Source organism: Syzygium oleosum, unplaced genomic scaffold (genome assembly GCF_021117445.2).
Source record: "Syzygium oleosum isolate NSW1041296 unplaced genomic scaffold, Sole_v2.1 Sole_v2.11, whole genome shotgun sequence".
In the NCBI taxonomy this organism is placed as follows: domain Eukaryota; kingdom Viridiplantae; phylum Streptophyta; class Magnoliopsida; order Myrtales; family Myrtaceae; genus Syzygium; species Syzygium oleosum.
This window is the reverse complement of record NW_026607495.1, coordinates 7,343,097-7,369,464: the sequence shown is the minus strand read 5'-3', so window position 1 is coordinate 7,369,464 and position 26,368 is coordinate 7,343,097. Positions and strand designations below refer to the sequence as shown.

Genomic DNA, 26,368 nt, shown 5'->3' with positions numbered 1-26,368 from the left:
CATCTATGTCGACTACTTCACTAGTACCTGCTACCTTACGAGTGTTGAGGAAAACTCCTAATGATTTTGAGGTTGACAAAACCTTCTGTGTTAATGTAAATCTAATACTTATCCTGAGTGATTTGATTCCAGGTCTGTATATTCTGGAAGCTCAGAAGAAAATTATTCAGACTTTACAATCTATCAAATATGTTTTTGAAGACCCACATAAACTAAGTTCTGAGATTCAGAAGCAGAAGTTATTCAGATGCAGATGCAAACGAAGAAATTATTCAGACGCAGAAATTCTTCAGACGCAGACGCAGAATTTCTTCAGACGCAGAATTCAGAACGTAACACAACAGCTAGTGATCTGGCATGGATTTCACAGAAGGAATGTTCTGATTATCTCAATCTGAATCAAATTGATTGACAATCAAACATCATGACAAGAATGCATTACAACGGACAAAGTTCTACTTATGGAAACCAAGATTTTGATTGTATGGGCGACCAGAATCAGCGGGATTCAGAATCTGTCAACCAACGGCTACTCAATCCTTACTATACAAATCTGTCCAAGGTAAAGATTGGAAGATGATCCTCTGAATGCTGTCCAACGGCTAGTTTGGAAGTGGAGGAGTATTTAAGGAGATCAATGAGCAGCAAAAGGAAGTACAGAATCAAGAATCAACAAGTCCAAAGTCTGAGCTTAATCCAATCATTTTCTCTTGTCATTCTGAGCCAAACATTAAGATCTTGAGGAACACTTTGTAAGAGTGATTGTGTGAGATAGAGAGTCCTATCATACACAAGAGTGTTAACACTCAGAAGTTATAATTCCTCTTGATTACATAGTGAAATCCACCGGTAGAGGTCGTAAGCGTGGGAGAGTGGACGTAGGCTTGCTATAAGCCGAACCACTATAAACTTGTGTGCGATTCTCTTTCCCTTATCTCTTACTTTACATTCCGCACATCAAGAGCACCGTCTATATAATCTGTCTTGAATCTGAATTTTATTCAGACTCTTCTGTGATTTATTTCGTTTCCGCATAAATTACTAAAAATTGTTTTAGATCACCTATTCACCCCCCTCTAGGTGATCCTTGCTAGCTACATCAATTGGTATCAAAGCAGGTTGCTCATTTATTGAAGTGTCTTACTTCTGAGCTAACGATCTATATGGCTAGCTATGGTGCTCCAGGGCTCATTGAATGACAGAGCAACAACAGACCACCATATTTCGATGGTAAGGAATATAGTGTCTGGAAGAATAAGATGAATGCATTCATAAAGTCAATTGATCACATGCAATGGGATGTCATCATCAGAGGTGTCAATCCAAAATCTTCTGATTCAAAAGAAAAGGCAGATGCAAGCAAAGCAGCAGATCCTCCATTATCTCAAACTGAGATATCCAAAAGAGAAACCTTAGATTCCAAAGCAATTTATTCTCTTTATTGTGCCTTATCACCTATTGAATATAAAAAAAATTGCTGCTTGTGAATCAGCTAAGGAAATCTGGGATACTCTCCTTATTACTTATGAAGGAACATATCGAGCCAAGGAAACTCAAATCAATCTTCTGCTTGGTCAATATGAATCTTTCAAAATGAAGCCTGGAGAATCAATTGCTGATTTGTATGACAGGTTTACTGATATAGTAAACGGTCTTGCTTATCAAGGACAACCAGTTCCAGATGCAATGAAAGTCAACAAACTTCTGAGAGGACTGACAAATCAGTGGGACAACATCAAAACATCTCTTCGAGAGACACAAATGATCAAGCCTCTATCAGTGAATGAGTTGATTGGAACTCTTCAATCATATGAGACTGAGAAACAAAATGAGGAGATTGAATCCAAAGGTAATAAATCAATTGCTTTGAAGACCAACATTGATTCTGATGCAGATTCTGAAGATGAAGACGTCGATGATGAAGAACTAGCTCTCTTTATAAAGAAGTATAAGAAAATGAAGATCAAAGGAAGAAACCTCAGAGGTAAGAAGCCTTTTGAGAAGAAGAAATCTTTCGATGAGACAGAAAGATCGAAGGATGTTATATGCTTTCACTGCAAGAAACGTGGACATATCAAGCCAAATTGTCCACTTCTGAAAAAGAAGACCAAGTTTGAGAAAGCAAAGAAGGCCTTAAAAGCAGAAACCTGGAGTGACACAGAATGTGAAGACAGTGATGAAGATTTCTGTCTAATGGCTAAGTCAGACTCAGACTCAGATTCAGATTCTGATCCCAAAGTGGAGATTGAGGTAAAACATTCTGACATGCCTATTGAAGTATCAAATTACATTGATGAATTATGCTTTGAATTCAAGACTGCTCTTAAATGCATCTCTTCTTTGAAAAAGGAAAATTCTTCACTGAGGCAACAGGATGTTTAACAAAAAGAAAAAATCGATTTCCTTCAAAAAGAATTTCATCAAGTCAAGGAAAGTCGAGATTTTCTTTCCAAAGAAAATGCAGTTTTGAAAAAGCAAGTTTCAGAAATTACTTCCAAATTTTCAAAGGGTTCAGAAACCTTGAAGCATATCCTTTCTATCCAAATTCCTTACTACAACAAATCTGGTCTCGGATTTGTGAAGGAAAGTGATAGCTTGATTGATTTTCCAAAGGTCAAGGAGAGATTAAAACAAAGACCTCCTCGACAAGCTTATAAAAATCATTTCAAAAGGAATTTTGTAAAACCTGTTGGCCGAAGTGCACTCAGGTGCTCAAAATGTGGAGATCCACAACATTTTGAGAATGAATGTCCTAAGGTCTGGAGACCTGTTAGAAGAGATTTTGTTAAGACAGCCTATACTAATGCTCAAGGACCCAAACAAATTTGGGTACCAAAGAAAACTTGAGATGTTGTGTTTTTTGCAGGTTACCACAAAGAGAAAAAGGAAGTGGTACCTAGACAGTGGATGCTCTAGACATATGACAGGAGATCCAAGTATATTCGTTGATCTACACAATCTGAATGGTGGAAAAGTTTCCTTTGGAGGAAATACCAAAGGAAAAATCGTTGGCAAAGGAACAGTTGAAATTGGAGGACTTACAATCAATGATGTCTCGTTGGTGAAAGGACTCAACTACAACTTGATAAGTATAAGCCAACTATGTGATACAGGTTTCAGAATCAACTTTCAAGAAGATACATGCTCAGGGACAAGCAAAGATTCTTCTCAAACATTTACAGGGAGAAGACATGGCAATATCTATCTTCTAGATGTCAATCCAAACTCCACTCATTGCTTGATCTCAATAAAAGAGGATGAAGATCTATGGCATAGAAGATTGGGGCATATCAGTATGAAACAAATCTCAAAGATCTCAAACAAGAAACTGGTTCGAGGTCTACCAGATTTGAAATACAAGAAAACAGAGTTATGCAATGCCTGCACTCTAGGAAAACAAGTAAGAAGTTCTTTCAAGTCTATACATCATGTTTCCACTGATCGCGCTTTGCAGCTTCTTCATATGGACCTATTTGGACCAACCAGAACACAAAGTATTGGTGGTAAGAAATATTGTTTAGTCATTGTTGATGACTTCACAAGATTTACTTGGGTGTTCTTTCTTGCTCATAAAAATGAAGCTTTTTCATATTTTTCAAAATTTGCAAAAAGAGTTCAGAATGAAATGGGCTATTCCATTTCCTGCATTAAAACTGATCATGGGGGAGAATTTGAAAATCAAAGTTTTTCAGATTTTTGTGAGGAAAATGGCTTTCAACACAATTTTTCTACTCCTTATACACCAGAACAAAATGGTGTTGTGGAAAGGAAAAATCGTTCTTTGCAAGAAATGGCAAGAACTTTGCTGATTGAAAGCAAAATTCCTTTTTATTTCGGGCGGATGCGCTTTTACAAAGATGCTATATCATTAATGTAGCTTTTCTCGGACCCATTCTTGAGAAAACCCCCTATGAGCTTTACAAAGGTAGAAAGCCCAACATTTCATATTTTCGAGTGTTTGGTTGTAAATGCTATATTCTGAAAAATCCAAATGACCGCACTGAAAAGTTTGATGAGAAAGCAGATGAAGGATTTTTCCTTAGATACTCAACTTCAAGTAAAGCATACAGAGTCTATAACAAGAACTCTCAGACTGTTAAAGAATCAATGAATGTGAAGTTTGAAGAAAACATTCAGACTTACAGAGATGAATCTGAACCATCTCCCAACATTCAAGAATTATCAGAAGATCATCAAAAATCAGTATCAGAAGGCAAAGAAGATATAATACAGACTCAACCAGAAAGTTCAGAGTCTGCAGATTTTCAGAAGGAAAAATATGACAAAAACTGGAAACATAAATCCAGTCATCCGAAGAACCTCGTTATTGGAGAAATAGAAGATGGTATCAAGACAAGATCCAAACACAAAGAGAACATCAGCAACTTGGCTTTGATATCAGAAATAGAGCCAAAAGAAGTTGGTGAAGCTTTATCAGATGAAAGCTGGATCGATGCTATGCAGGAGGAACTTCAGCAGTTCAGAATCAATAAAGTATGGGAACTTGTGCCAAGACCCAAAAATCATCCAGTAATTGGAACAAAATGGGTATTCAGAAACAAACTGGATGACAAAGGGAAAGTTACAAGAAACAAAGCAAGACTGGTTGCAAAAGGCTATTCTCAAGAAGAAGGCATAGACTATGATGAAACATATGCACCAGTTGCAAGATGGACGTGAAAAGTGCCTTTCTGAATGGATATATCAAAGAAGAAGTATATGTGGAACAACCACCTGGTTTCGAAGAACCAAGAAAGAGTGATCATGTCTACAGACTCAAGAAGGCTCTTTACGGTCTGAAACAAGCACCAAGAGCTTGGTATGAAAGGTTAAGTAACTTCCTTCTGTAAAATGGTTTTACCAAAGGTAAAGTTGATACAACTTTATTTGTTAAGAAAAAGGGTAAGGATTCCCTACTTGTTCAAATTTATGTTGATGATATAATCTTTGGATCTTCTAACGAATTGCTATGTAAGGAATTCTCAAAGAATATGCAGAACGAGTTCGAGATGAGTATGATGGGAGAATTATCATTCTTTCTTGGCCTTCAAGTGAAACAAACCAAAGATGGTACATTCATTTGCCAAGAGAAGTATGCAAAGGAGATTATCAAGAAATTTGGATTACAGAATTGCAAGAAGACAGACATTCCCATGTCTCATTCATCCAAACTGGACAAAGATGAAAATGGGAAAAAGGTTGATCAGAAGGTGTATAGAAGTATGATAGGCTCTTTATTATATCTAACTGCATCTAGACCTGACATTTTTTTTAGTGTCTGTATGTGTGCAAGATTTCAATCAGACCCAAGGGAATCTCATTTTTCTGCAGTAAAAAGAATAATCAAATACATTGGAACATATCCAATGTTAGGTCTTTGGTATTCCAAAGATTCAGATTTTACTCTTACTGGATATTCTGATGCTGATTTAGCTGGATGTAAAGTGGACAGGAAAAGTACTTCTGGTACATGTCAACTGTTTGGGAATATGTTGGTATCCTGGTACTCAAAGAAGCAGAGTACAGTTGCACTTTCTACAGCAGAAGCAGAATATGTAGCATTGGGAAGTTGCTATGCACAGATTCTGTGGATGAAGCAGCAATTACAAGACTTTGATATTGAAGAATCAAGTGTTGCAATCAAATGTGACAACACAAGTGCAATCAATTTGACAAAGAACCCGATTCTTCATTCTCGAGCTAAGCATATTGAAATCAAGCATCACTTCATTCGAGATCATGTTCAAAATGGTGATGTAAATATTCAATTTATTGATTCTAAGAATCAATTAGCTGATATATTTACAAAACCTCTTGATAAATCTTCATTTGAATTCATCAGAGAGAAATTGTGCATCACTTATCCATTTTCTTGAAGTGTTTGATAGACAGGAACATTTTTCAGACTCAAGTATTCTCAGTCTGAACATTTTTCAGACTCACAAAGAAAGGTACGTTCCTTATTCAAATTTTGGCGGGTATATAATTGACATTTTTGGCAGGATATTTTTATAATTCGTTATACTTGGAAGCAAATCAGGTATGTATTCTAATTTATCTGATAAAATCTGCCTAATATATTGTTATGTTTGGTTAAATTTTAGAGAGTATATTTTCTTCCTACTTGTTTGGGATATCTTTTAATTTCTAAAAGTACTTTTTCCTTCCAAAAGTTATCCACCTCCTTTTTAAACCCGTCATTCTCTTTTCCAAACCCTATCAGTACGATCTTTTTCTCTCAAAAACCTTCCGATATTCAGAAACTCTCCTCTTCTTCTTCCAAAGATCGAAACTTTCGTCTCCAAAGGTGATCATAATGCCGGTCAAGATGGTGGCCCATAGAAGATCTTCTCGTATCCTCAATCAAGACTCAAAATCTACCGCACCGGCGGAATATTTGGAAGTTTCAGACTCAGAATCCGATCATCATGCAGACCCTTCTGAAGCGTCAGCACCTCAGCGATTGTCTCCACCGAAATCGTTTGGTAAAACTGATTTTCGGTTCATAAACATTAAACGTGTATGGGGGAATTATCAAAGGTTGAAAAGGAATAATGCCTCTGAGTCGGCTCTTCGTGCTTGTCTGAAAGACAACGATCTTCGCTCTGAAACTCACCTTGTGAAAATCTATTCTGAATACTGCACTAACTCAGGGCAAGTTCCAACCAGCACTACTCCACAAGAAACTTGTTCCTGAAAAGGCAAAGAAAAAGTTGGAGAAGCTTCAACTCCATCTGAAAAGAAATCGGTTTATGTAAGCCCTAAGACATCTAGTGCTTCAAAATTTGTTGTTCCAGATGATGATGCACGATTTTTTGAGAATTTCGAGATAAAAGTTGGAATAGCATCTGGCTTGCCTGGAACAGGAGGCTTATTCAGAAGCACTGCGCATCAGATGTACTACAGGCTGTTACTTGATAGAGGAGTAATGAACAATAGAACTGTGGATTTCGAGTATTTGAAGAAGGCTGGAATTTCTGTACAGAACCTGTTTGAAAAATTAGGGGTTTATGAATTTTGCCTTCAATCTGCCAACACTTATGCTGAATTAACTGCCTATTTTTATTCCAATCTTTCAATTCTGTTACCAAATTGGATATAATTTACTGTTGGTGACAAGAAGGTTGATTTAAAGGCGCATGAGTTGGCAAGGATAATTGGAGCCACACACTCCACTTTTACTCCATTGGCAGTAAGTCTTGAAGAGGCTTCTCAGCTAGCTTCTGAAAATTCGAATTTTGCTCAAGGATCAAAAAGACATCTCTCCTATTCTGACTTATCCAAACGATCCGTGATCTTGCATAAGATCATCATAAACTGTTTGAAGCCAAAGGATGCTTCAAAAACTGACCTATCGAAATCAGAGATCAAGCTCATTTGGGCTATCTTGACAGGTCAATCCTTCTCTCTTCCTCACCTCATAATATTCCATATGTACAGAGCATTACAGAAGGATAAGGGTCATCTGCCATATGGAGCTTTGATCACTCGTATCTTCATGTATCTCAATTTATCTATTCCTGGTGAGTTGCGAGAAACTATGCTTCCTCTTATGTTTGTTGGAGAAAAAATGCTCTCCAAAATGAAGAAATTTGAAGATGTAAGGGACATAGTAAAAAGAAAAGAGGCTCAAAAGTCAGAGGCAAAATCTGTTGGCAAGAAAGTTCAGAAAGAAAAGGAGCAAAGGAAAAAAAACCAGTTCAGCAAGCAAGCAAACTGATTCTCCAACCCCAATCAAAGTGTACAGAAAGAAAAGAAAAACTCTTCTGCATGATGAAAATGATGAAGCAGAAGCAGAACACTTTGAATCAGGTCACACTGCAGAACCAGAACATGTTCCTGAACCAGTTCCCAATGTTTCAGAACCAATTCATGAAGAACATGTCTCTGAAGTTCAATCACCTGTTCAGGGGGAGATTCCACCAGAATCAGCCACAGGGTACAATCAGTCAGAGGAAGCTAATGACCAAGGTCAGCCATCTGAAAATCAGAACATCCTTTCTATTCTGCTCGAGATAAAAGACAAGCAGGCTGCTCTAGAACAAAATTTGCAGAACCTACAGAAAATTGTTGAGGAAAACACCAAGGCTCAACAACTTCAAGCAGCAGCAGATAAAGCAGAATTAGAGGAAGCCATTGCTATGTGCTCATCCAGCATGGATAAGGCCATAGGTCAATGCAGTTCGAAGATTGAGGAGGCTGTCTCAATATTGGAAAATTTTCAACTGATTCGTACTCCTAAAAAATAGCCTGTTTTTCAACATTTCTCTCTATTTTTTTTCAATTGGTCTGTAATATTTCTCATACTTCTTGTTAGACTGGTTGATTTCTTAATATCAGTGCATTATCCTATCTATTACTATATCTTTTTGTTGATGACAAAAAGGGGGAGAAATTTTATTGCAGATTTACAGGTTATTCTCAAAGGAAGAAAGACACAGATATCCACAGAGTTTGCTATTTCAATCTGTGTTTATTGAGCTTAGAATGTTTATCTATTTTCAAAATAATTCAATCTGCAAAGAAAGTTTTGTCACCATCAAAAAGGGGCAGATTGTTGAGGAAAACTCCTAATGATTTTGAGGTTGACAAAACCTTCTGTGTTAATGTAAATCTGATACTTATCCTGAGTGATTTGATTCCAGGTCTGTATATTCTGGAAGCTCAGAAGAAAATTATTCAGATTTTACAATCTATCAAATATGTTTTTGAAGACCCACATAAACTAAGTTCTGAGATTCAGAAGCAGAAGTTATTCAGATGCAGATGCAAACGAAGAAATTATTCAGACGCAGACGCAGAATTCAGAACGTAACACAACAGCTAGTGATCTGGCATGGATTTCACAGAAGGAATGTTCTGATTGTCTCAATCTGAATCAAATTGATTGACAATCAAACATCATGACAAGAATGCATTACAACGGACAAAGTTCTACTTATGGAAACCAAGATTCTGATTGTATGGGCGACCAGAATCAGCGGGATTCAGAATCTGTCAACCAACGGCTACTCAATCCTTACTATACAAATCTGTCCAAGGTAAAGATTGGAAGATGATCCTCTGAATGCTGTCCAACGGCTAGTTTGGAAGTGGAGGAGTATTTAAGGAGATCAATGAGCAGCAAAAGGAAGTACAGAATCAAGAATCAACAAGTCCAAAGTCTGAGCTTAATCCAATCATTTTCTCTTGTCATTCTGAGCCAAACATTAAGATCTTGAGGGGCACTTTGTAAGAGTGATTGTGTGAGATAGAGAGTCCTATCATACACAAGAGTGTTAACACTCGAAGTTGTAATTCCTCTTGATTACATAGTGAAATCCAGCCAGTAGGGTGAAGCGTGGGAGAGTGGACGTAGGCTTGCTATAAGCCGAACCACTATAAACTTGTGTGCAGATTCTCTTTCCCTTATCTCTTACTTTACATTCTGCACATCAAGAGCACCGTCTATATAATCTGTCTTGAATCTGAATTTTATTCAGACTCTTCTGTGATTTATTTCGTTTCCGCATAAATTACTAAAAATTGTTTTAGATCACCTATTCACCCCCCTCTAGGTGATCCTTGCTAGCTACATCAACGAGTTTCCGGTTACAACTTCATCTCAAGCTAAACACCGTTCATATCTATATGAATACTACCAATAACACTTCTAGCCAGAAGTACTAGAGACTCGTCATATGTAATTTTTCTGCTGATAACAGGTGAATTTAATTCTAGGCACTACAACCAATAACCTCGCTCACTTTGTGCATAGCCTAAGATTATTCTTGCCCTTCCATAGAGCTTACCATCACTAACTCGAATATAACACGGGCAACCAAATATTCTAATAATAGAATAATCAGCAACGTTACCTGATCACATTTTTTCGGGAGTCCGATATCCAATCGCAGTCAATGGGAATCTATTCATTAGTTAGCTCGCTATACTAAGCGCATCCGCTAGAAATCTCCTACCATACTAGCATTAGAGATCATTTTATGGGCCGTCTCTAGTAATGTTCTACTCATCAACTTTGCAATATATTGTGGTTCACTAGCACAAGTGCGGTGTCTCACCATGCCTTCCTTCATGCAGAATTCATTTAATAACTTCGATCAAAACTTTATGCTACAATTAGTTCGCACATGCTTGATCATTTTACCAATCTCCTTTTTGATTAAAGCTCCCAACTGCATGATCATGATAAAAGTATCAAAGTGCATGATCCTGACAACAATATCAAACTTGTGCCTAATCACAAACACCCAAGTATTTCTCGAGTAGTCATCTATAACTGTTAGCATAAATCTAGCACTTTTACTCGAAGGAAACCACGACAACCTTCGAACATTCAAGTGCATTAACTCTGCAATTTTTGTGGTTTCATTGACAATCGTACTAAACTGCACTTTCCGCCATTGATCTAAGTCATAGCACCTGTAGACATTCAGTTCGTTAGCAACATAACCACACAACATATTCCTTTTACTAAGAACCTTCAGATTTTTTTTCGCTAATATACCCCAAACACATATGCCACAATTCAAACTATCGAACAGATGCCTCCAACGTCTCCGCGGCCAATTCCGTCACTGTCTCACCTTGAAGCTCATACAGACCACCGTGCTTATCTCGTTTTGTTATCACCGAGGCATCTTGAACAACTTTCAGGATTCCACCTTCTGAAGTATACTGACACCCAGCTAAATCCAGGACACTCAAGGAAATCAGGTTCTTCTTCAATTTTGAAACATGCCTCACTCCAGTCAATGTGCTCAGAACCTAGGTTAATCTCATAAATATTCATTCATACCTTATAACCTAGGAGGTTGGCAATCATAATTCTCAAAATAGCACATTGAGGGACACATGTGAAGAATAGAGAGAGAGAGCGACGAAGAGGAGTCCCAACTGCCTAGTTGAAGCTCGAGCCTTGCGTCTGGCCCTAGCCTAGCTCCCCCTCTCGGCCGCGCTTGCACTGGCTCCATCTTGATCCGTGGCCCTTGTTGCTCGGCCACGACTCCAGCCCCTATGCCGAGCCAACCAGTCCTACACTGAGACGAGCTACTACTTTTGGGGCCTCGCAACGTGTCGTGCTGCTTCTTGCACCGGTCGAGACAATCCTTGCATCGGCCCTGATCTGTAGTTTCCAACGACCCAGTGACCTATGTTGCTGCCTTGCTCCCAAGCCGAGACCCCCATGACAAGAGCCAACTTGTGACCTAGTATTGAGCCTAACGCTGCCTTGCCGTTTGTTACACTCGGCCGTGCCACCCTGCGAGTCACCAAGTTGCTCCAGCCAGCCTATCGATAGCCCTGTCACCATGAGTTGCCCCTTTCTTGACCGAACCACCACTTTCGGCCATCGCGTGAGTCCCACGTTGCCGATCCGATTTGGATAACAAGTTTTTAAATGAGGTAACAATCTCATCTGATATCAATTCGAATATTTCGTTAACTAATTTGGTTGATATTGCTATCTAATTCAAATCTTTGAGTGATATGGCATATCCCTTAAATTAGAAAATTTTCCTAATTTGACAATGGGCATTGTTTGATAGTCTGATCTCATGCTCGAGATACGACTCGTGACCGCATGAAAAATCGGCCAATGCGATCCTTATGCCATTGGATATGATTCGTCGTTTTAATTTGTTAGCAAATTTGGATGACTAGAATATTTCATGCTTATCTTTCTTTGAATTGATGTACGATATTGGATGATTATCTTATCTTGATTTGTTTCCTTTATTCAAAAAATATAAAAATATTAGATACGATTTCTATAATAGGTTTTAGATAATCTTCCCTTAAAACATTAGGATAGATTTACTTCTAGATAACCTTGCATGTTGGGAAAGTTTGGGTAGACTCTATGTTTAGGTAAATTTTAGAAGATTAAGATAATTTTCCGACTTAAATTAGGATTTGACTTAAATTACTTACTAGTTTAAGTAAGATATTATCTTGTTCTATATAATTGATTTTTTAGTAAATTTTAATTACTAATTTAATAAAAAATACCAAAAACATTATCTTAGGATAAACTAGATTTCTTTCCTAGGTAAGATTGCATGTTTAAATAATGGTAATTTTAATTCCGAATTTAAAAAAAATGCTAAAAATATCATTTGCATGTCATGTAGTTCAGGTCATGTCATAGTGCTATGTCATGCGCATGTCACAGAAGTTGCATATTAAGTTCATTTAATTAAAAGTTGCACGTCATATGGAATAAGGTGCATACATTCTATGTCATTTCACATCATCTAGCTACGTCATTGCATTATGCCACGTCATGTTGCCTCATCATCATTATATGCTACGTCATCTCGCCATGTCATTGTGCCACGTCATCAATGCCATGTCATTGTCTATGTCATCATATATGCCATGTCATCACTTACATGTCATTTAGTGACTACATGTTTAGGGTCATTTAATATAGAATTGCATGTCATGCAATAATAGTTCACTAGAATTAGGTCATGTAGTTAAATAACATGCCATGCTAGAGTAGATAATACTTCCTACGTCATTTTATTCAGAGTAGGCTTGCATGACATGCATTGCACATAATTTAGTTTTCATTAAATAATTGAAAACCCAAAAAAAGTTGATTAAGTTTGCTTGGAAATTAGAAACCATATCTAGGAAGAATATGTGTTTTCTCATTGTTTGATATTGCGGCAGAGTGCTATGCATCGAGGTAAGTAAATTCCCTACTTACCCTTGCAATTTATTTATCGCTATGATTATTTAATGTTTCATTAATAGTTGTGCAACTGCATGACTACCTCACATGTTAATGGATCGGTTTAAAATCAATCCAAACTGTCTACAAAACATTTTTCATAAAACGAGAAAAGGTACTAAAATGGCTTTAGAATAATCTAGCGTAATCAAGTCCCTGAATCCATAATTTCTCATTCGTTGAAGTAAAGTAAATCTCCCATGAAAGAACATGCTCCAGAATTTCATTACTCCGAATGGCTAGTTTTTATGATAAACCCAAGTCCCAAAGGTTTCCTATGGCATGCTAAATGGTTCCAACTTCGTGAAGCATGGGATCACATGTGGAGATAGTGGTCCGGTCCCTTTATTGGGGTTCACTAGCGCTATAGATTACTACCCGTCTAGGGTGACTGGCCAATATCAAGTTGTGCAAGAGATTCCCCCCGCACTACAGATGGACCTACTCTGGGTCAATTTCACCTACGAGGATTGTGACTACGAAGACATCGTTAGCATGATCAAATCGATGCAGGATGTTTGCCGACCTCGGAAGTTGATATAGCTTGAGAAGGAGCTAGAAGGTAAAGAGAAGAGGTATTATGCCTCAACCGAATACATCCGTCAACACAAGATTCCGACTGAACTACTCCCGAAGATACCCGAGGTGCCTGTGAAGTCCGCCAATCGTCCAGAGATCAAGCGCCTCAAGATGAAAGCTGAACAAGTTCAAGACCGTGCTATGCATTGGTTTAACCTCTCAAAATTTTAATTGTCTAATTGTACGGTCGTTGAAAGAGTCAGAAATCTAGCTTACGGGGAGTAAGATTACCAACTCTTTTGAGTTTAACCTCTAAATATGTTGTACGTTGGGTTGTTGGCTCTCGAGGAGGCGACAGCCCTTGCTTATTCCTCCTTGACTCAAGCTCCGTTCATTTTGCGAAAAATACGATATTTTTAAAAAATATTTTTTGAAAAATCATTTTTTTGAAAAATAACATAATTTTTCAGTGTTCAACTGAAATCTGAAAAAGACCAAGAAAATACTTTCCGCTATTTAGTATAGAAAATCTTATTTGATTTTTCTCCATGCACAACTTTTAATATTTTTTTTATTTTAAAAAATCAAAATTTTAATATCCTTATTTTTATTTTGTTTTCTATTCTTTCTTTTTTTCCCCTTCTTCTCCGGCTGGTTCTCGGTCACAGCAACGGCCAACGACCGGCCACAAGCGAGCTCGAGCCTCGCCACAGGCTAGTGAGCTTGAGCCCCGTCGGATCTGGCAAGTTGGGCCTCGAGACTCTCCAAAGCCTCGCCGGCCTTGAGCCTCGCCAAAGCCTCGCCAGCTAATGAGGCTAGAGCTCGCTTGTGGCCAGTTATCGGTTGAGGTAGAAGAAAAAAAAAAGAAAAAAAACTCTATTTAAAAAAAATAAAAAAAAAGAGAAGGAAAATGTGTTTGGTGAAAGAAGGATATGAAAGCGGAAAAAAATCTTTTGAAGGTGTTTTTTTTTTTGGTAAAGAATTTGAAGGTGTTTTTTCTATTTGGGAAAAACGTTTTTCTATGGCTTTAATATTTTTGGGTCATGATCCATTTTCATGGGATAGATTCATGTTTGTGTATAGAAGAGTAGGAATTGAACCGGCTCATTTCTTCTCATTAATGAAAGCGATTTTGTTAGCAACCATATAAAAGAGTGACAATAAGAACCCAATAGTCCACAACACCGGGATGGTGAAATTAGCGTTATAGACCCATTTAATGAGTTTAAAGAGATGGATATTTTTGTGATATATGCTATGATCAGTCCCATTTGGAAGCTAAACAAGTAAGCGTGAAGCTGGCTCAAATGAAACGCTAAATCATTTGGCATCTCAAATATGATACTCGACTCAATTTTGTCATACTGAAAACCTCTTATTAGGGGTTTGATAGGGTCTAGCCAATTTACAAATGTTGTAACCGCATACAAAGAGTTATGTAGGTGCTGTCTAAGATATCAATTATGATTATCTCTCTACAACAGTTGCATTATCTCATTAATATGACTTATCTGATGATAAGGACTGATTGAAGTGCAACTATCGTGGCAAATTATGTATACTAACTTATTGGAAAACCTGTAGTGGACATAGGATGGCCTCATCAGTAGCATGAGTTTCAGCAAATGTACAATATGGTTCAAGAGAAATTAGAAGCGTGGTCACATTCTTATGGTATTGTATTTCTCTTTAGATACTGAAGATGACGATATTGATTGGCTACTTCGAGGTGACTGAGGGCTTGAATCATGTGGCTACCAATCAAGCGCAGCTTGCTCCCCAACAAACTTTTTGGATTTTATTCAGAGCATTGGCCGAAGAGACTTTTTATTTATCTCAATAATGTGAGTTGAGTCATGTTTAGTGTATCAGAAGTTTGTAGTTTACCGAATGAAATGATGAAATTTCTATTCCGATTAATCAAAGTATGAGCACTATGCTTTTTGGTATCCAAATTCTAATGCACCCATCTGGCTTCTATTTTTCGTTTGTCATTGTAGTTCTGCCATGCCATCGCCTAAAAGGGATTGAATTTGTGGACAAATTGCTGGCGATAATTACAATAGAACTATATAGTAAACATTCTCTCTCCTCTCATTACCAAGTAGCAACTTCCAAACTCTTGGTATGGGTATGGAGAGAGACTCTTAAAGCCAATAGGGTAGTGGAAAGTTAGTGAAGGTAGCTGTTAAATTATGGTTAATTTTTGCGAACCACGCAAATTGAATACTATATTTGACAATTCAGAATCAAATAGCCAGTAATGTCCCACTAATATGTCTCTCTCCCTCTTCCACACTTTTAAGATACACCTATCATATAGTACAACTTTACGACATGGAATCGTAACCAAGTATAAAAACGTTGTACATGTAAATCTATGATATTACAACACTTCGCCGTAATCAAATTTAAACTGTCTAATCATACGGTCGGTGAAAGAGCCAGAAATCTAGCTCATGGGGAGTGAGATTACAAGCTCATTTGAGTTTAACCTCTGAAAATGTTGTGCGTTGGGCATTTTGCTCTCCAGGAGGCGACATCCCTTGCGTGTTCCTCCTTGACTCAATTTCCGTGACGGTACAAACATCGAACCTCAGGTATTTGCAAAGACCTACTATTTTCATGCGTGCATGGTGAGGAAACCCTAAATTTCGAAATCATAAACCGCGAAAAATAATGAAAGGTACTAATTTCCAAATCGAATTTACATAACCCATTAATTTTGGAGTAAACTCCCCTCTTGGTTCGATTGAAGTCGATTCTGTTTAAAGTTGTCACGCAATCTTAATCTCGTTAATTGCTGAACTTATCAATTTTTAGCAGTTAATCGGGTTATCAAGCTGGCCCCATGCACGACTTTTGCCTTTGAAAAATCCCTACAAGTCCGATCATCTGCCGATCCGTAATTGATCATCTGCCGATCCGTAATTTCCGGGTTCGGCCAAAGCATCTTTGGAGTGGTCGCGGTAGAGGGCAATGTGATGTCCGAAATTTCGACCGCCATGGCGAGACAGAAGGGAGGGAGAGAAGGATGGACGGCTAAAATCTAGCCACGTACGCCAAAAAAGCCAAGCCGCCTTGGGCGTTGACCAAAATAAGCGAATCGACCCCTACTTCACCTGCTCGCGTTGCAAAAGCAAATCCCTTAATTAATTTAATCCACTCTACTAAGTACCACCTACCGGTTATCCACGCGCATTCTTTTTTGGTTTAATACCATAAAAAATTTCAAATTGGCTTGTACTAAAAATTCTAAACTGATATACCTATGAAAAATTTATTCATTGTTACTTTCCATTAAATTTTACTGTTGGACGACATGTGGCAGTTGACGGGTGTACCAAATTAGAATTTTACCCTCCGTTTGTCATAAATGTATCAATTTGTAGTTTTTCGTGGTATTAATCTAATTTAAAGGAAACTAACGAAAAATAAATTTATCATAAATGTATCAATTTGAGTTTTTTGAACTGGAACTGGAAGTGGCGGAAGTGGAACCAAAAACTCCATATGGTTTGATTAGTTTAGAGTATATTTGTCACGAGTTTATCAGTTTAAGATCTTTTGTGATATTAATCTTTCTTTATTTTTTCTTTTTTTCTTTTCACAATAATTTTTTTGACATCATCAATTTGATGAAGAGCCATGCAACATTCCTCCTCGAATGTGCATAAATTTTCTCGTTAGATAACTACAACGCACATTAAATTAAGTTTTTTTTGTCAATTTCCAGAGTTTGAGAAAAGGAAAAGAGCAATTTTAAAAACCGGTTACGTTTCCGGGAATTGGACCTTCAAGATTCTTGGAAACTGGCGTCCCTACTCGTTCGGACAGTACAGAATAAAACACAGTCCAGTGATTACGAACTCATTGCTTTGGAGTTCGAGCTTGAGTTCGTGCATTGACTGTTCATCATCGCCTTCGTTTTCTCTGCTACATTTGTTCCCGTTTGTTCAGCGACCAAATCCTTCCAAGTTCTTGGTAAGCTCCGCGAAAGGGAAGAGAATCATGTTGATGCAAAAGAGAGCTTTGGCTTCCACTTCTTCAGGTCAACCAAGTCAACTCAAGAGGCCGCGCACCACTCCAGTGAGGTTAAGTTCACTCTTCCCTCTCCACGTTTCGATGCTTGATCGATTGTTTGATGGTGGTGTTCGTTTTAGCTTTACTTGAGGGATACTCAATGAAGAGTCCTTGAGCTGAAGATTCTTGGAATGAGGAAATATGGCGAAGCCTGCGTTGAAGCATAACATGGATTAGCTTTTGCCTCGTGACGGTTCTAAATCTCTTTCGTTCAGTTTTTTGTTCGTGGGTTTGTGCTGTGGCTTAGATACGAAGCATTAAAGACCTCCAATGGTGCCCATCTCGAATCTGTTATGCGATTTCGGCACGGGCCAATCGCAGTATTTCCTCCTTATTCGAATGAAACACTGTTGGAAACTTTTACCTAGCCTGTGAGCTGTTGTTGTTTCTGGGTTACTTTGCTGTCCTGTTTGCTAAATTTTCCTATCTTGATTGTACTTTTGTGGTGATCTTCACACAGTCAAGTATGGCACGGGTCCAAGAGGAATCTCATGCTGAGGAGCTGGTTGACGAAGGAGGATGTCCGGACAGTGGTGAGACGAGTAGAGTAGCTAACTTGGACATAAAAAGTAGAGTCTTTATTGTATTTCAGTTGCTGATCTCTTTGATTAGAAGTGGTTGGATGCATTTCTGACCTTCCAATCAGTTTCTGGATAGAAATTTTCACGAGAAATTGCAGCGAGATGCATACAGAATTATCGCTTGAGTGGTAAAAATGACCCGCTGACTGTTCTACGCTTTTCCTGTGAAGCAATGCCGCTAATAACATGATTTAGGCTTTTCATGTTGTTTCGGACGGTATGGATCACAAAAAGATCCAGATTTTCAATGAAGTGGCTTGGACATAATTTTTTCCTTGAATCTTGGAAAATGTGGTCAACGACAACTTGCATGTCGAAGGAGGACAATGAGAGTACCTGTGATGTGAAACTTGAATGAGATGAATACGTGACAGATTGCAATGTAATTCTTCGCTATTGCTCTAATTTGCTGGACAGGTCAGGGAAGAGTGGGAGCGTGCTAAATCTGACTTGGCCGAATACTTTCAAAGGTGAATATATTTTATTTGGTTTGTTGCTAAATCTGCATCAACTGATTCTTCTAGGAGAATTTCCATGTGTATTGTTTCGCCAACTAGAAATATCGTCGAGTATCATAAGTCATCAATCCACGATTCTGTTCAGCAAAGTGTAATACCTGCACATACATTTCGTTGTCAATCACTGAAAGGATGGTGCACTTGGAGATAGCTGCTAATTAACTTTACTTGCTTCTGCTATCAATGTACTGGATAAATATGTATTCCAGCTTTACGTTGACTTTTCTCTGTTGCCGTCAATTAAGGGAATGCATCTGATGAGTCTGGTAATTATGTCTGACATTCATATGTACTAGTAACTGAAGTGTTACATATAGATATTTGTCTATTTGTTACGAATAATTCCACAAGACATCATTTGTTCCCGGTGTCAATTTCCATGGTGTAGTTCCATGGAGAATGCTCTCAAAGAGATTATGCAACAGATAAGCTCAACGAAGAATGCTGTTCCGAAAAAGGTAAGATAAAGAGAGTATATAAAATTTCCACATGTCGACTGTTTGAACAGCATTCATTGAGCACAAACTTTGCACATCTTTTTTTATAAGTAAATTTTCATTTTATTGGACAACCTATGGAAGAAAAACAAGGGAGGTCACATCCCATACAAGTCCATTGCACATATACAGCTGAGTCGTGGTGCCCAACCTTCCCGTAGATGTGAACTCTGAGGGAAGATTAGTCTGCTATCCCTAAAGTAACATTTATCCTGTCCTTCTACTCGGCACTGTCGGATCACTAAGGGGAACTTTCATCCCTGCTCGACATAAAGGATGGGAGATCCTTTTGAGCAACATATTTAATGGGAAAGCCTGATAACTTGAGATTAATTCATCAAGTTGACTTTCAATCTGATGACACCGCACACCAAATGACAACATGACATCATAGTCTTCCCCATCTACACTACCGGTAGCAACAGCAAAATACTACCCAGAAAAACAAGATGCAAACTCAAAAACCATGCCAGCAGATTGCAGCAAAGTTAGCCACCAAGAACTTGCCAATTTGTCCACAAATACTAAACATCATCAGTGTCTTATTTCCTTCCTGAATGGTAGCTTCTAAAGAGACTTTAAGGGAAAAAAAAAAAACAACTGCATCAAGGTCACGACAAACTTGAAGGGATACTTTTTCATGCTTCACTAAGTTCCTCTCTCTCCAGAGATAATAAATGGTTGCATTCCAAGTAAATTCATCCTTCCAATCACTTGCAGATCTAGGAATTGAGAGTAGCTATAAACTTGTTCCCAAAATCTGCTTTGAGTATACACACTAAAGAGCAAGTGCATTCGAGATTCTTCAAGTTGTCCACATAGCACACAAGTGCTATCACTGTCAGACCAAGTTTTCACCCTGTCCAATGTGTGCAACCTATTGTGAATGACTAGCCAAGTTATAAAGCCAAATTTGGCACATTACGCTTAAACAATACAAGCTTAAGCCAAGTAGCTTTGTTCATACATTTCCTTACGAGCTTCCAAGCCTCCTTTACAGAGAAAGAGCCCCCAGACGATCCAGTAAATACCACTCTGTCTATGGAGCCAGAGTTTGGAGCAATCAACCCACACAAAGCCATCTGAGTTTCAAGCAGATGTCAGAACTTGCAGTAGGCCATCTCCATTCATTTGCCTCAACAACATCCACTACTGTGGCTTTATCACCTAAAGCTGAATCATAACCGTTCCAAAGCACTTGTAACATTTTTCATGGACAATGAAAGGGGATAATAAAAATCCTTAGGATTGCTCATATAAGCTATATATGCAACTGCTATTTGGTAAACACTGGAATTTGAAATGTGCCTGAAGAACTTAGCTCAATAAGGTGTTCGATAAGTTGTTTTTATGAAGGAAGTTTTCAACACTTTTTGATGGAATGGATTGGTTTTGTATCCCTTCTGCTTCATATTTTTTATGTCTCCAACTTTGGCAATTCTGCTGCTGGTGGTATTGACAGAAGGAAGCAGTGGAACTTGCAAACATTCACTCTCCCCACCTCGGAAGGTATGAATGAACTTTGCCCGTGATGCTGTTGAGAAAGGCTTTCTGTTTAGCATTAAAAGGTTATGCATGTTGATGTTTTAGGGGAATAATAGTCCGAACTACCACTACCAACCCACAGCAGGCGGTCACTGTCATAGCTCAGTGAGCGTCAGGCCAAAAGTGACTCGGTCGTGTGCCATGTCAATGTTCCAATTTAGAACATAATTTTTGTACCTTGAGAGCAGTAGAGCATTTTATTTTGTTATTTTTTTAAAGAATTTGCAGTATTAAACTCTCTGAGACACCAGATCTATTAATCCTTGTAGTTTCCCTGGCAGTAAGACTTGTCCAAGTGAGATGTTTGGTAGTTTGTCTCTCTTTATCGTTGCTTTTCCAATTTTCCGCTTCCATACCTGTTCCTGTTTCTAATGGTTGTTTCCCCTGGAGAATGCAGGGCTAATGCTGAATCTACGGCAAATAATAATGGGAGAAACTTACAGCTCCAATTTCGAACCAAACTGTCACTTCCTCTATTCACCGGAAAGAAACTAGAAGGAGAGGGGGGTGCTTGCATTTCCGTTGCCTTGATCGATGTGAATACAGGGTATGTCGTTACATCAGGCCCCGAATCCTCCATTAAGTTGGACGTTGTCGTGCTTGAAGGTGACTTCAACAAAGAAGATGAGGATAACTGGGCCCAAGAAGAGTTTGAGAAGTACATGGTTAAAGAACGTGAAGGAAAGAGGCCGCTTTTGACAGGAGATCTCCAAGTGAAGCTCAAGGGAGGTGTTGGGGAGCTGGGAGACCTGACATTTACGGACAATTCCAGCTGGAATAAGAGTAAAAGATTCAGGATAGGGCTTAAGGTGGCATCGGATTATTGTGGGGATACACGAATTCAAGAAGCAAAAACAGATGCCTTCCCCGTTAAGGAACATAGAGGAGAAGGTGGATCCTTCTTTGCCTTTTTACAGTATATAAACCTTGTACTTGATGACTGACCATAAACATGGTTTTGGACATCAAGAGTCTTCAATTTTCTAATTGAGAGCTTCGTTTCATACGGACCTTTACATCTCAAACGAAAATTCTGATAAATAAGAGATGGTATGCTTCTTGTTGCTAGCACATATTTGGATCAGTTTCAGGAGAGAGTTTGCACGCCTGTCAGAATTTTGCTTCTACTCATCGATCTTATGGTGACTAGTTTCCTTTTATTTTACAGCAAATAAGAAAAGTTATCCTCCTAAACCTGATGATGAGGTCTGGAGGTTGGAGAAGATTGCCAAAGATGGGAAATCTCACAAAAAATTGAGTGAAGCCAGAATACATAAAGTGGAGGACTTTGTACTGCAACTGATTATGGACCCCGTCAAACTGAGACAGGTAAGCACTTAGTTAATGATTCTCAATTAGGGTTTGATTGATTACCAAGAACGTAAGTTTTGTGTTTGCACTCATCATAGATCCTTGGAAAGAGCATAACACCAAAGAACTGGGATAGCCTCGTTCTTCATGCAAGGGATTGCAAAATAAATCGGAAACTTTGTTTGTACTATATGGATAGCATGAGGAAGGATGGTGCTCTACTCGACGCTGATGATCAACTGATCGGCCTAATCATAGACAGGGTATATGTTGCTACTCATCAACTTTCTGCCCGAGAGAAGGTAAGTAACTAAGGAGTTCCTTCTGAGTTTTGTCACTCCAGCTCATTCGCTAATCCCCATCATGCTGAATTCATATAATTTGTCCAATATTATCTATGTAGTCAGTAATTTGATGTTTACTCAGCCGTGTGGCTTAATAGGTGTTAGACTTGATCAGAGATATGGAAACATGAAACGAGGAGTTGGTTGGACATCTAGATGCTTCGTTTTTTGTTTTATCAGTGAGAGTAATATGAAGTGCCTGGGGAGAGAATTAAAAAAAATAAAATCTAGAGGCTTTGTTTAGATCCATAATAGAGACTTTCTATTAATAGAGTGATTTTGAGATTTCGCTCTTTGCAATGCAAAGTCGAGGATAGCGACCTTGTAAATCAAAGTGGCCTTCTGTACTTTGCGGTTAAAATCATAACGAGAAAACACGAGTGAGTTAGAGAGCACTTTCAACAGTTGATTTGGTGTCATCAGACATCCATGAATATCTGAGTCACTCATCATCAGATTGTAGTTAGAACGATTAACACATTCGCGTTGCAACTATTACTCTCCAAGTTTAAAACTATGAAGATCTTAATGACTTGCGCTATACAAGTTGATGCGTGTTTTATTTCTTCACTCCCTCTCTCGATCTTTGCATCTTTACCCTAAGGAACCTTGCCTTGATTGTACTCTTCATAACATCTTTCGAGCACCTGACCTTTATGTGGTGCAGAAATGCATCGGTGGCGATAGGCGTAAAATAAATTGAGGTTCTTTCAGTGGCTTTTTTATTCTCTCTGTGCTGCCCTTGCGTGCTTACTCTGAATACAGTTTCATCCATGGGAATGCAACATTACTTGCCAAAAAAAGAACTTGAAGTCAGAGCGTGTACCTTCAATAGTTGAGATAAATAGTTCCAGTAGTCCAACTTGAGCAATTACCGAGTGATTTTCTTCCAGGAATATGGAGATACAATCGTGAAAAAGGTCCTTGATAACAACATTGATGTTATGGAGTTCAATGGTGAGACCTTGTCTCCTTCGATGCAAAAGAAAAGCTCAAGCTCTTTGACTCCACAGATTTGTGCCGCTCAAGGGGGTCTAGAAGCTCCTCTGGCAAATGTGGGCTTGACTGCTGAAGGTACGTGCTCTAGAGCACAAAAATACCTCTCCATTCAAGCACATACAAAGATGTGGCCTGTGAAATAGCGATGAAAATAGGACTTTCCACTTGATTGTTGAGCTTTAATAAATAAAAGCAATGTGTTTCAGATCCTTATGATTTGGGTTCCACATAATATGAAAACATTTATTTGTCCAGCCACCCTTCAATTGAACTTGCATGATTTTACTAAATTTGCTACCTCTTTGGCACTGACACATAAGTTATGCGTAGAGAATTACCATTTGCAAGTTAGGCTTTCAACGTGTCTCTAGATGCAATCGGAAATGCTCAGAAATAGTTTTCACTGACGAAAAACAATCAAGAGGAGTAGGTTGTCACTACCAAAAGGAGTAATCTTATAGACTATCAGTACAGAGGCACAAGGGCAATAATCAAGTACTTCGTTTTATCAAGGTTCAATTTAAGAGATGCAACTATAATTTGGACAGGAAAGATTTAAGAGTTAAAGTATCAAAATGACCTATAAGGACATGCAATGTGGAGAACATTCAATATCAACTACTAATTATACACGAAAGATATATTTTGTAAGCTGTGATATTTGCACAATGAGTGTGTATGTATGTATGTGCGTATGTGTTTAGTCCAATCAATTAAAAAGCTACCACAAATTTAGCTGGTAACATGTGCCTTTTTAAGTGGGGAATTGTGGGGGAGGGCAGATACTCATGAAAACCTTCACTTAGGTGATGCTAAGTGGATATTGACAAGATATTGCTATCCCAATGTAGATATGAATAGATGTGATAAGCACACGGCAATGTGATTATATGTGCATTTGTATCAATGGTGACTGGAAGATCACATTAGAAAAGAAGGCTAGTTGGTTAAACTTATACATCAGATATTGAAAAGTCAAATGTTCAATCTCTGAAGGGAAATGACCTTGTCAATTGAAGCACTTAAAAGTTACGAAGACTAGTGGCAAGAAAAAAATAAAGAAATGTGAAGGGTGAGGAAAAGAAATTAGTGGCACTTTCCGTGATTTCAGAATAGTAAAAGCTCAAAACTATTCATTCCAAAATTTTGTATAAGATCGTGGACCTGTGCTCACTTGGCCTATAAACATTAACCACATTAATGTTCTAGTTTTTTCTACTGGAGATAACGGTGGAACTGCTTTGGCATTGACAGGACAATCGCAAAATACCAATTTTGGAAATGACATGGATGAAGGTGTTCCTGTCGCTTCACATCAGCGCATATCTGCAGACCAAAATGCTTATTTTGGAAATGCCATGATGTCCTCAGTTTATCAGCCCATACCTGCAGACAACTCGAATGTTCCATTTTATCCAGGAGACGATGGTATTACTAATGTCGGATTGCCAAACGAGTCCCATGGTATCACTTTACAAGAAGCGTTGGGTAGCCAAATGATCGACGCTCCGAGCCCAGGGGGCTATATAATAAATGAGCATGTTCTTTCCACTGTACCAATATCAAGCTGCCAATATAGTAGTACATGTCCTCCTGAAGCCAATCATGTGACGAAAGATTTCTGGTCAACCATGTCAGATGATTTGATGGAATTGTGGAGATGATAACACGTCCTTTCAGACCCTATTATGGGATGATGGTTTTGTTTAGGTACCAGCAAAGGTGTTAATGGCTGGCTCAATATAAAGGCAGTGATGCAGCGGGGTTTCTTCATCAGGAAGAGAGGAGTCAGACTTACGTAGATAGACAAACCACCAATTGAAATCCAGGCTTATCTGACCAAAAAAAAAAATTATCCAGGCTTGATTTGATCGTTCTTACTGCCGCATTAGGAAAAAGATGATTCTCCGTTTACAGTCTGATAGAAGTGATGGCATTATCTTCTTCGATGAGGGCATATTAGTTACTTATGTGTATACGACCCTGTCATTATTGATAATATCATTCATTTGCCCATAGAACAGCTTTGTTGAGCGCCTTCTTAAGCGACTAATTTTTCCATCAGAAAATGTCTCTCTATTTCGGTTCTTTTAACATCTTTATTCAAAAGTTCTCTGGTTGTTCACATGTGAGGAACGCAAGGTATATCATTCGAAGATGGTACTTGGATTCTGCGCTTATTATGCATCCAAATTGACATCATGTCCATCAAGTCATATGTATCAAGTCTTGCCTATTTGCTGCTATCCGGAAGCAATAAAGCTATTTTCCAAACCACACGCCCTGTTTAATTATGCTACGAAGTTCCCTCGATATTCTGTAGCTAGTCAATATTGTTAAGCCTGAGAGAGGAAGGTCTCGAGTTATCGCTACACCCCTGGTAAATATTTCTCGGAACATGGAGTGTGAATCAAACCCTAAATTAATATAACATCCTTTTGGTGCTTTTTCTCTTCTATGAAAATGCTTGCACGCGATGTTCATCAATTTTATTACCTTAAACCACCCGCACGTAAAAATGATCATACATTTTGTGCAAGCAATAAAGATAAACAACCAATAATCGAGTCATTAAATTAATTACGAGGAAAATAAAGACCCAAACTCGGGATAAACACGCAATTAATCTTAGTTAAAAGATATAAACTCCTTAAAATAAAGGATAAAAATAAGGACTAATACCACGAAAAACCCAACTGGTATACCTATGACAAATTTATCCCGAACTAATTTTTTTATCACAAAAAACAAAAAATTGGTACACTTGTAACAAATTACCCTTCGTTAAATTGTATTAATACCACGAAAAATCACAAATTGATAAACCTGTGAAAAATTGAGAGGTAAAACCCCAAACTGGTATACTCGTCAACTACCACGTGTCATCCAACTCAATAATTTGACGGTAAAATTTAATGGAAACTAATAGAGAGTAAATTTGTCATAAGAATACCAGTTTGATGTTTTTTGTGGTAAAAAATTAGTTTGAGATAAATTTATTACAAATGTACCAGTTTGGGGTTTTTCGTGGTATTAACCCTAATAATAAATATTAACTAAGATTTAGGCTAAATCTCAATAGTTGCGACGCCGAATAAATATCAAAACACCTCGACGCGTCCCTAGGTCATCAGAACCTGTGAGGATCGACCCGAGACTCGCCTAGGATGCACAAATGTGACCGAGATAACACAAATGCCCCCTGAGCAGAATGCATGAGGCAAGGGCAGAG

The 26,368-nt window shown here is 38.2% G+C and overlaps 2 protein-coding genes across 9 annotated transcripts in view; both read left to right on the top strand.

Annotated features, from left to right (window-relative positions):
- Positions 1-15,207, top strand: part of LOC115687892 (uncharacterized) — a 75,754-nt gene extending 60,547 nt beyond the window's left edge. Inside the window, exon 4 of one of the 2 annotated variants that reach the window (XM_030613610.2) lies at positions 14,988-15,207. In XM_030613610.2, coding sequence (XP_030469470.2) covers positions 14,988-14,995 — 8 coding nt within the window. In that variant the 3' untranslated portion in view covers positions 14,996-15,207. Of the gene's footprint in view, positions 1-14,951 lie in introns of both variants that reach the window. The other variant, XM_030613609.2, reaches the window with a different exon arrangement.
- Positions 15,208-17,067: 1,860 nt separating this feature from the next.
- LOC115687882 (calmodulin-binding protein 60 D-like) lies at positions 17,068-25,157 on the top strand. 7 transcript variants are annotated; one of them, XM_056315967.1, is made up of 11 exons: positions 17,068-17,352; positions 17,802-17,874; positions 18,340-18,392; positions 18,829-18,898; positions 20,400-20,446; positions 20,528-20,587; positions 20,880-21,373; positions 21,651-21,811; positions 21,892-22,095; positions 23,031-23,211; positions 24,391-25,157. In XM_056315967.1, the coding sequence occupies exons 1-11, from the start codon at positions 17,270-17,272 to the stop codon at positions 24,798-24,800; spliced, it is 1,836 nt and encodes a 611-aa protein (XP_056171942.1). In that variant the 5' UTR covers positions 17,068-17,269; the 3' UTR covers positions 24,801-25,157. The 7 variants fall into 7 exon arrangements, with proteins under 7 accessions (XP_056171942.1, XP_030469460.1, XP_056171945.1 ...); XM_056315966.1 differs by lacking the exon at positions 17,068-17,352 and adding an exon at positions 17,361-17,712; XM_030613600.2 differs by lacking the exon at positions 20,528-20,587 and having other exon boundaries at positions 17,069-17,352.
- Positions 25,158-26,368: the final 1,211 nt, after the last annotated feature.